Here is an 11,468-nt window from a genome sequence, read left to right on the forward strand (position 1 = left end):
CCTCATATTAGTTCTAAAGAGTTGTGCCTTCACTCTGAGACTGTCCTTGGGTTCTAGACCCTCCTAGTGAAAACATCTTCTCGACGTCCACTATGTCCAGTTATTATGAAATGATGGAGCTAATTAGAAGATTCAAAGGGCTCACTCCTCCTAAACTTTGTATTCAATTTATTCACGTTACTGTAATCCCTCAGTACTGTAACCAGTCCATTAGATCTCTTTATATCCTGAGTTTTTGTGTATGTTTGATCAGTGTACAAAACTACTATTGTACATCTGGGCCAGAATTGCTCCAAAATAATAGCACCTCATGGTTTAGACAGCAGCCTAGCTTGTTGGAAAAGTGATTTTGCAAAAACTAGTCTTCAGACTGTATAATGTACAGCTACTCTGGTCCTGTAAAGAGAGTCTGTGAAGTTTGCTTTCTGCCTGGTCATAGGAGGGGCAAGATTTACTAGGGACCGAACGGGCACCTTGTTCAGCAGAGGGTGCTGCATGAATGTAATGAGCTGCCAGAGGAGGTGGTGGAGGCAGATACAATTACAACATTGAAAGGGTATCTGGATGAGTACATGAATAGGAAGGGTTTCGAGGGATATGGGCCAAATGCTGTCAAATGGGACTAGATTTGGTTAGAATATCTGGTTGGCATGGACGGGTTGGACTGAAAGGTCTGTTTCCAAGTTTTACAGCTCCATAACTCTGTTTACCAGTTCAGGAACAGCAGCAGTCATCCTGATTCCTGATGAAGGGCTTTTGCAGGAAAACATCGATTTTCCTGCTCCTCGGATGCTGCCTGACCTGTGTTTTTCCAGCGCCACTCTCAACTCTAATCTTCTTACTTTTGCTTAGCAATCATCTCAAATGCAGATGTAGTTCTTCTGTCAGCCAGGAGGGGGTGATGTTGTTCCAGATTTGTCTGCAGTAATTGTGCACTTATTCCAGCTCCTCCCCAGGATCTCTGTGTGGAACTCTGAACCACCCTGGTCTTTCCTCCCCTTTAAACATGCAAGCTGTGTGTTGCTTATTACTTTGCAATTTATATTCTCTTTGCTTCACCAAAATATTCTATTAGGTCACTTGATTTATTTAAACATACATGCATCAGATTTCTGAACTAGGACCAGGAGTAGGTCACTGGGCCTCCAGTCTGCTCTGCCATGTAATAAAAGTCTGATGTAATAGTTCCACCTTCCCGCCCAAACTCTAGTCATTCATTACAGCTTTTCAAGAATGTACCTATGTCCAGCTTATAGATATTAAACACACTGCCGCTTCCACCATCTTTCAAAAAGAAAGAGTTCCAAACATTCACTGACCTTAGTGAGAATTTCTTTCCATCAATCTCTGTCTTAAATGTGCAAAACAAATCTCACCTCATCTCCCTTTTGAGTGTCCAACCACACTGGTTTCATGGGAATTCCAAAGTTACCCTTTAAGATGGGACAGAATCTGAGACAGTAAAAGTATGTGTTGGAGTGTAAATGCATTCCACTCCAACTTGGGCATGGTTCCATAATGGGACCTGTAACTGGATTAATCATCGTGGATGGGACTGATCCAGTCACATCAGAGAAAAACCTTATTGTGGCAGCCAGAGTATTTGAATTCAATGTAATAAATCTGAAGTAAGAATGCAATCCTGATTATGTTTATAAAATGACTGGATTGTCAGTGAGCGCTCTGCTCAGTAATCACCAAACTCTGATGGCTGCATTTGGAGTGTGCAGTGTTGGTGAGAAAGACTTCCCTCCAGTCTCAGAAGCGGGGTGCTGCTTGTTAGTGACAAAAGTACAGAGGAGACCAAAAAGTAAGCATCCCAGATAGGAGTGATGACTGGCATCTCCAATAAAATAAGCATAACCTGGCAGGGATCAGCATTTGCGCCTTTAATCCCACAACAAACCAGACTAAACAGTCGGGGCTGTTTGCTCCAAAAATGAAGCAAATGTTGAGTGATGCCTTGAGAGAAGTCTTCAAGGCCACTCCATTTTATAAAAGACACAAGATAGGGAGCGAGAGTCATCTTAACTGCTCCACAACCCCTCTACTTTTATCAGTTGAAGAATGTATTCTAGCTGAACAATATTTCTTTGAATATTTTGTTATTTGTGGGATGAGTGTCACGGGCTGCCAGCATTTGTTGCCCATATCACAGTGTCCTTGAACCTTCTTGAAGTGCTGCCATCTGCCTGATGCTGAAGCCCTGTGTTGTTCAGTTGGACACCTAGTGAATCAGAAGTTAATCTATAATCAGAAATAACCAATGAATAGCATGCAACTGTCTCTTAGCCAAATAGCCTCCTACTCCTTTTTTCTATGTTTTGGCTTACCCTTCATTTCCATCAAAGAAAAGTATCTTGATGTAGTTGGGCAATGAAAGACTGGAGGAGGCTGATTACCCCTGGCAGTTCTGTGAAACTGCTGTTGTCCCTGCATTTGAGCACTTTGCAGCATCAGTGTGTCACTTGCCTTTGAACCTGAGGACCTCCTGATGTCCCATCCTGTGTCGGACATCTGTAAATCATCACTTCAATGATTGCGAACAAAATAATTAGTTTTATTTAACGTAGAACATTCGTGAGAACTTAGTGGCCTATTTGCTTTTTGAAGCTGAGGTAGCATTTGACTTTAGTTTCTGAAGCATATGCTTGCTCTCCCACTTTTAGTCAAGTGCAGGTTCAAACTTAGCAAAGCTTCAGTGGTGTCCCTGTGCCGCAGTGACCCAGAGATATTTTGGGGAGGTTACCATAATTGGGCGAGAATCCCATGAGATTTAATGGAACTGACAGGTTAAGTGAGTGTTGCTCCTGAGTCTTTCACCTAATGAGAATGGGAAGAAATGCTGGAATTCCCATAATGAACTTTTGTGGTGCCTGATCCCCTCCACATTTAGGCACAGGAATGGTTCTAGATGTGAGATTGAATAACTGGAGCTTGAGAAATTAAGCGGCCTACAGTGTGTAGTACCTAACTAAATAATTGGCATTCTTTCAAATGGCAGAACTCTCAAGCCATCAGTTTGCTAGACTTGTGTCCATGGGTGGAGACTGTTGCAGATTTGTTTAACATTTAATTGATGTGCATTCCCATCTTTTTAATTTTCAGAACACAGAATTGAAGTTAGGCTCAGGCAATCGTAAAGCAGTGTGTGTGATGGTCTTTCTGCTCTTCGTCACATTCACCTTTGGACCTGCCAGGTGAGAGAAAGTTTTTTGGTGGTCTTATCTCAGGAAGGATTTTCCAGCTATGAAGGGAGAATAACAACGATTTGCCAGACTAAGTCTTAGGATGGCAGAACTGATATGTGAAGAGAGACTGGATCAGTTAGGACTATATTCACTGGAGTTTGTGGGACTTTTTCAAGATGAGTTGGGTATAGTGCTCAGACTAAAAGAATCCAAGGGTATGGGGGAAAAGCAGGAACAGGATACTGAATTAGATGATCAGCCATGATTGTATTGAAGGGCAAAGCAGTCTCAAAGGGCCGAATAGCCTACTTCTGCGACTGTTTTCTATGTTTCTGTGTCTCCTCATTGGAAAGAGAAATAGAGGTGTTCTCGTTATGGTGCCACCTTTCTCAAGCTTACATTTCCCTTGGATTGATTTCTGATTTTAATAGTTGGGGATGGGGCATTTCTTCCATTCTAAAAATCTCATCCTCCTTTTCAAATCCTGTCATGCCTTTGTTCCCTTTATAACTCTGTAAGCTCTGCGCATTTACAGTCCTGCAGATCAAAGTTTGATCCACACCCTCTCCACTATGTTTAATGTTCCTTGCCTCCCTCACCAATCATGCAGAGTAGCAGCAATGTACCATCCACACAATGCGGACCTGTGGCAAGGCTCCTTTAACAGTGGCTGCCAAACCTTCAGCCTCTTTCACCTGGGAAGGCCAGGACAGCAGATGTGCCTGTACCTGTAAATTGTCCTTGAAGCCATGTACCTTCTTCACTTGGAACCATATTGCCTCTCCTTCATTATTGTTGGGTTAGAATCCAAGAGCTATACATGGATTTTAGTAAGGCATTTGATAAGGTTCCCCATGGTAGGCTTATGCGGAAAGTCAGGTACATGGGATAGAGGGAAATTTGGCCAGTTGGATAGAAAACTGGCTATCCGGTCGACGTCAGAGAGTGGTAGTAGATGGTAAATATTCAGCCTGGAGCCCAGTTACAAGTGGAGTTCTGCAGGGATCAGTTCTGGGTCCTCTGCTGTTTGTAATTTTTATTAATGACTTGGAAGAGGGAGTCGAAGGGTGAGTCAGTAAATTTGCAGATGATACGAAGATTGGTGGAGTTGTGAATAGTGAGGAGGGCTGTTGTCAGCTGCAAAGGGACTTAGATATGATGCAGAGCTGGGCTGAGGAGTGGCAGATGGAGTTCAACCCAGCCAAGTGTGAGGTTGTCCATTTTGGAAGGTCAAATAAGAATGCGCAATACAGGGTTAACGGTAGGGTTCTTAGTAAGGTGGAGGAGCAGAGGGATCTTGGGGTCTATGTTCATAGATCTTTGAAAGTTGCCACTCAGGTGGATAGAGCTTGTAAGAAGGCCTATGGTGTATCAGCGTTCATTAGCAGAGGGATTGAATTCAAGAGTCGTGAAGTGATTTGTGATATGGGGATTAGGTACAGTGCCAGTTAAATGGGTGAAGATCAATGTGCACTTCAGTCAAGTGCTGAAGAGAGCCATCTCTTTCAGATAAATCCTTTTGTAATCTTCTTTCTGGCAACTGCTGCCAATTTTTGTTTTTTCATCCAATTTTCCAAAAGGCTTTTGCGTAATTGTCAGTTCAGGCCTAGTGCAGTCTGTGGTTTGTGTCAAAGAGGCAGCATGATACAATGCATAGTTTCTGAGTTGAAACACATCCCCTTCATGTCCTACTAGTTTGAGGCTCTTGTTGAAAGTAAACAGCTCCCAGAATAGTGATGGTGGTTTCTTGGCACCTTTCAAAGTGTTCTATAGCCAGTGAGAGCTTTCCCCATGAAGTGGAGTCATTTTTTGCAATATGTACAATTGGCTGCATAGACCAGCACTGGGAACGTCTGGCTCGATTTTGTGCTCCTGCACCTGGAGTGAATTTAAAACCCATGACCTGATGAATCAGAAGTGAAAATGCTACCAACTGACTGGAGGGCCAGCTGTGACATATTGGTCCATCTCTGGGTATCTCTGGTTCAGAACTTCAAAACTACTTTGGCTGTCCAAAGGGAACCAACTAAAGTCAAGGCTATTCAATCTCACGCTAACCCACCAGTAAAACACCAAGCATATTATTTCTGGCACTACAGCCTGCAAACTCTGCCTGTGCTGCTTACAACTTCAGGGAAGCAGCCACCCCTGCACTATTTCTAAAAGTACCAAAGTGCAAACTAATTCAGTCTCTTAGCCTGAAAGGCTAAACTTGACTTTGAAGTATCATCTGTTGATTGTCCAGCTGTCCTTTTCCATCCCATGCAACTCGGCTCGAGATTTGCTTTCCTGGTTTAAGTCCTGTCAGGTGGCTCTATGGAGATTAGCCACCATGTGATTATAGATGTTCAGCCAACAGCAGTCATTCAGGGACACAAAGGGTTAAGGCACTGTTTCACTGGGAGAGAAATTATTCCCTGTGAATATGTATATTGAAAAATGCACCGCAGGAGTGCTGGTGAAGTAATTAAAAATTACCATCTTGTTTGCCTTCCAAGATTTTGTTCGTTGCATGACTCCTACACATACGAATCCCTACATGATGTTACGCTGTGCCTCATTGCTAATCTCACAGTCCTGTAACCCTCCAACTTCAATGCAATCCTCCAATTTGACTGTATCAATCTTGCAAAGCACCAGTTTTATTCACCCCTCAACAGTGGTGGCTGTATCTTCAGCTACCCCAGCTGTAAGCTCTGAAATTCCCTTCCTCCATCTCTCAGGATGTTTACTGCTCTCTCTTTTGGGATGGCTGCAACTTAGAAAAAAATTTCTGCTTTCAGATTTGCCCTAATATCTCTCTATGTGGCATAATGTCAGATTGTTTTTTGAGTTTTCTCCTGTGAAGTGCCTTGAAGCCTTGTACCACTATAAAGGTGAGGTAATTACAGCTTGTTACAGCAATAATGAAGCTGTTGACAAATATTTCTGAGCGTCTTCAACAAAGTTCAGCATGGATTGCGTGAAACCTCCATTGATGGACAGCATTCTCTTCATTCTAATCACTACATGTCATGTTTCAAATTATTACTATACTTTCCAAAAATGTTACTTTTTAACCAGTGAAGCGAGTAGCTTTGATGTTTTCGTTGCATTTCTGCATGTCTTGGATTGTTGTTTTAGGCTGTTCCGTTTTGGCCATTCTTGCAATGCAACAAGAAAGAATTTAAAAATGAAATGAATTTGTAATCACTTGCCCTGTGGCTGTAATGAAAGCAGGAGCTTGAGCAGCTGCAAACCGACTGTAAACTGTGTCACACCTTTCCCACAAATTCTCATTTGGGTTTAGTGTGCATCAGTGGGTGTCACACTATGTGTCAGAAAGCTGGAAGTCGCCCTTAATATTTGACCACAATGTTTTGACAGACTTTACAGAGCTGGGGGAATATTGCGTTGCTCAAGGAACTATCTTTCCTACACTCCTTTTTTTTAAAATGGACTCAAGTGTACTGCACCAGTCAACTTTCTGCTGACTTTCTGGCTGATTAAGTACTTTTGAAGAATAGTCACTGTGGTAATGTGGGAAACACAGCAGCCATCTTGTGCGTGAAGCATCAAACAGAGGCCCTCTGCCCCCTCAACAGAGTGTGAAAGAAACTATTGTGAAAGAGAGCAGAGAAATTTTCGCCACTGTCCTCAACAGCATTAATCCCTCAACTAACATCATGTAAACAAACAACAAATCAAATTTGTCAAACTAAAGCAAAGTACTGTGCTTTCTAGATGTCTGAAATAAAAACAAAGTGTGAGGTCTGACAGCAGCTGTGGAAAGAGTAAGCACTAACATTTCAAGTTGACTAAATTCTCCAAAACTAAGGAAGGCTGCAAAGGTGATAGATTTTATACTTGGAGAAATTGGCAGAAGACCAACTGGAGCAGGTGGTAAAGATGCCTCCGAGCAAAAGGTAAAGGCTTCACAACGGTGGCACTGATCTCTTTTCTCTCTGTCTCTCTCTCTCTCTCCCCCCCCTCCACTTCCCCTTTCTTTCCTGCTTTCTTTCCCTTTCTTTCTTTCTCTCTCTCTCTCTCTCTCTCTCTCTCTCTCTCTTTCTCTTTTTCTCACTCACTCAGATATGAGTACTACCCATGGAACCACACCCATTCAACACTGTAGGATATCTAATGGATGAAGACAGCAAAATACTGACCCATTTCAAAGTGAAGATTTTTTAAACCAAAATTTGGAAGTGCTGAGCAGATCAGGAGTCTCATGGAGAGTTAAAGGTTTCAGGTCCTTAACTTTATTGTTTTGATTTTACAAAGCTGTTCTGAAAAGGGAGTACAGGCAGGAGAGGCTTTTTTGATCTGTGAAATACAGCGCTACTTCTCCTGATCCAATTAAAACAGACAAGCTGGAAGTCAGGGTAGAAGTGAGCCCTTATTGCTCATCACTTCGAATTGGGTGTTAATCCGCTTCCTTCTCAGTGAAAATGGTCAGGTGGCTGGTGCTGTCAAATTGCTGCATTGCGTGTGTTTACTGATCACCTGTCTACGAGCTAGATCCGATCTTTGCTTAGTGATATTTGTGGTTTTTGGATGAAATGGAACTTTGCTTTATAATTGCAGGCCTCTGGTTTACTGACTAATTTTTGTATTCAGAATAAAAGGCCCACTTGCTGAGCATTCCACCCTCTAATTTTATAGAGTCTGCACGGTGTTATCATTAAACAATAAAAGGCTGTAGAGATGTTGATGTTACTGAGATCGAGCTTATTCCCCTGTCACACTCAGTCAGCTTTAAACCAGTAATCATGCAGGTGCAGTTCATGGGTGGTGTTTCCTGGTTAATGAGTTTAACAGTCTTTACAAGCAAATCCTCATGTTTAACCAGGCCTGCACAGAATGCTGCAAAAATGGAACAGCTCCATCCATAAAGTGCCTTCTACAAGGCAAAGGATTCACAGAAAGTTAGCTATTTATGAATTGTAGGCACTTGCTAATTAACACAGCAGCCAATTTCTTCACATGAAGCTCCCTCAGACAGCAGTGTAATAGTGATCTCTTGCTTTCCTCTCTTGCACCTTCACTGACCCAAGTGCTATTGATTGAACAATAAATATTGTCCAATTGGGTTTAAATCGGCCTTGTTCTTCATACTAGTGACTGTAGAATCTTTTAAGTCTATTCAGGGAAAGCCACCTCTGTTTAGTATCTCTCCTGAATAACCATAATCCCGACTGTAGCACTGACTCAGCAGTGTTATGGGAGCATTGGTCTGGATTTTGTACTGACGCTTCATGGAGCTGTTGAAGCAAGGTCTTAGATAAGAGACAACATTCAGTCTTCCACAGTTCAGATTTCTGATAGCTGTTTTCCACTCCTGTCTATCCCTTTTTCCCCCTTCCTCTTCTCATGCCAGTATAACCGAGAAGAAGCCAGATCTCTTCCAGAAGACAGATGACAGCATGTACATCAAGAGGCACCTGCTGGCTTTCAAAGAGGAGCCAGGTACAGAGAGCGAGACAGAGGAAGCGACAAAAGATTACGCTCAGAGGGAAAAATTCAGGTAACAATGCGCTTCAAGAAAATAAAGGAGAGATTTTCTCTCTGCTTACAAAAATGCTGCCTCAAATTAAACAATGTCCCAGAATAACCCAAACTTGGTTTGTGCTTTGGAGGTAGTATTGCAATCTGGTGCCTTGTACATCTTGACCTTGCAAAGGTGTACAAGTCTGCTCACCATCATGTTTAGCTATTTAGAGGAGTGACTTATTTAAATTGCCAATGAAAAGGTTTAATTTGGAATAAAAATCTCCAGACTGTAATTAACAGTAGATGCAAGAAAAGGCAGATTATTGATTTTCAGATGTGTTACCCAAGAACAGATTCCTACCTCACATCATTGCCATTTCCAAGACCACCTTCAAACAATTTCACAAAATTGCCCTGTCTCCATTCATCTACTGCTGAACCCCCCCCTCCATGCCTTCATTACCTCTGAAAATTCTAACACTCCTTGTTGGATTTTCATCTGTAAAATTAGCCAGGATTATGATGCCCACGTCCTAGCTTGCTTCATGTCCCTATTTTCCTGTTGATCCTGCCTCAGCCACTGACATTGGCTACTAATCAAGTAATGCCTTGACATCAAAATTCCCATCCTTGTTTTTAATTCCCTCCAAGGCCTCAAACCTCCATTTCTCTGCACTCTTCTCCAACCCCATAAGTCTTAGATAACTCAGCACTCCTCCAATTCCAATCTCTTTAGCATCCCTACTTTAAATCACTCTACTCTTGGTGGCTGTGACCTCAGCTTCAAGACTTCAAACTTTGGAATTCTCTTACTAAGCCCTTCTCTCCTCCTTTAAGGCTTTGCTTAAAACTTAAATCTTTCACTAAGCTTTGATTGTCTGTCCCAATAACTCCTTATGTTGCTATATTATAAAATTTATATTTTGTTTTAGAAAGCAAACTTTTCCTATATTTGTGTAATTTTATAAATGCAAGCTCTTTGTTTCATCTGAACTGGGCTACTTGTGAATTGTTGACATGGCCAGCATTTGTTTTCGATCCCTAATTTCCCTTGAACTGAATGGCTTGCTAGTCCAATTCAGAGGTTAGTCAATAGTCAACCACATTGCTGTGGCTCTGGAGTCTATAAATCAGACTAGGAGGGAGGGCAGATTTCCGTCCCTGGAGGAGATGAATGAACAAGGTAAGTTTTTTACAACAATGGATGATAATTTCACGGTCACCATTACCGAGACTAGCTTTGTTTTGGAAAATCTTGATTAATTGATTTAAATTCCGCCAGATGCCATGCGTGGGACGTTAGCATTTAGGTTCCAGAGCAAAAGTAATTTTCATTTTACAGCTGATTCATTTATTGTGTTTCCATGTTTCCAGCATTTTCTGTTTCAGTTACAAGTTTCTCCTTAATGTTCAACTACTAATGGAGGGGATAGTTCATGTCTCTTTATTCTACATGCTGTTTTGTTTGAGAATTCGGGGATGTTTTCAACACTGAGTCATGCAGAGCAACAGGAGGCTATTCAAACATTTGTACATTAACTGCATTTTGAAAGGACTATCCAGTTTTTTTCTCCCCACTCACCCTTTTTTTTTTCATCCCTTCAAGCATTTATCCAGCTCCAGTTTGAAAGTTGCCATTGCTTGCACCGCCCTTTAGGTCAATGCATTCCAGATTAAGGTAGTGGTGATCAGCATCTTGAACAGCTGCCATCCATGTGGTGTACATTCATCCACAGTGCTATGGAGGAGGAAATTCCAAGATGTTGACTCCATGAGGGTGGTGTGAGACATGAAGAGGAAGCTGCAGGAGGTGATATGCCCATGTGTCTCTTGCCCAGTCCTTCTAATTGGTAGAGGTCATGGATACTGTTGAGGGAGCCTTGATGGTTTGTACTGCATCTTGTAGTTGACACACACACAGCCACTGTGCATCATTGGTGGAGGGAGTGAATGTTGGTAGTGAATGGGGCGCTGATCAAGTTGCATGGTTTCTCCTGGATTGTGTCAAGCTTTTTGTTTGTTGGAGCCAGACTCGTGGTACAAGAGCATTTTCCAGTGCACTCCAGCCTTATCCCCTGGAGATAAGGAGTTGGAGGTGAGCTGTCTGCCAAGGAATTTCCAATCTATGACCTGCTCTAATGGTAAAGGTAAAGCCACCATAGTCCTATTGGATCATGGATTGCACCCTTATTGCAGAGAGATGACTGGTGGTGATTTTAGCCTTAGGGTTACCACATCACAGGAGAGTGGAAAGGTGAAAAGGAGGTTATTTCATGGTAACCTCAGCTTGTGTGAGAACTGAACCCACAATTTTACCATCATTCTGCATTGCAAAGCAGCTGTCCAGCCAACTGCAATAAGAATGTTCACATGTTTATTCTAGTTACATTTCTGGACATTGATAGTGGAGGGTTCAGCACTGGTAATGCTATTGAATGTCATGGGAGATAGAATCTAACTATCTTATTGAAGATAGTTATTGTTTGGCCCGAATGCAGCTAATGTACTTATCATTTATCAGCCTGTACATTGTCCGGCAAGGGTCACTTCATTATCTGAACAGTCTTGAATGATCTTGTGTAATCCTCAGCGAACATGCAGTGAACATGGATAGCAGTAACAGGATAGGTCAGAGTCAGCATGGATTTATGAAGGGGAAATCATGCTTGACTAATCTTCTGGAATTGTTTGAGGATGTAACTCTGAAGATGGACAAGGGAGATCCAGTGGATGTAGTGTACCTGGACTTTCAGAAAGCCTTTGATAAAGTCCCACATAGGAGGTTAGTGAGCAAAATTAGGGCGC

General features: G+C 42.1%; 1 protein-coding gene across 1 annotated transcript in view; it reads left to right on the forward strand.

The window, feature by feature from the left end:
* The window catches only part of atf6b (activating transcription factor 6 beta), an 89,072-nt gene that overhangs the window by 45,853 nt on the left and 31,751 nt on the right, over nt 1-11,468 (forward strand). The window contains exons 9-10 of the mRNA XM_043678193.1: nt 3,109-3,200; nt 8,551-8,697. Of these exons, the coding sequence (XP_043534128.1) occupies nt 3,109-3,200; nt 8,551-8,697 (239 nt within the window). The remainder of the gene's footprint in view (nt 1-3,108; nt 3,201-8,550; nt 8,698-11,468) is intronic.

Source organism: Chiloscyllium plagiosum, chromosome 37, assembly GCF_004010195.1.
Source record: "Chiloscyllium plagiosum isolate BGI_BamShark_2017 chromosome 37, ASM401019v2, whole genome shotgun sequence".
NCBI classification, from domain to species: Eukaryota; Metazoa; Chordata; class Chondrichthyes; order Orectolobiformes; family Hemiscylliidae; genus Chiloscyllium; species Chiloscyllium plagiosum.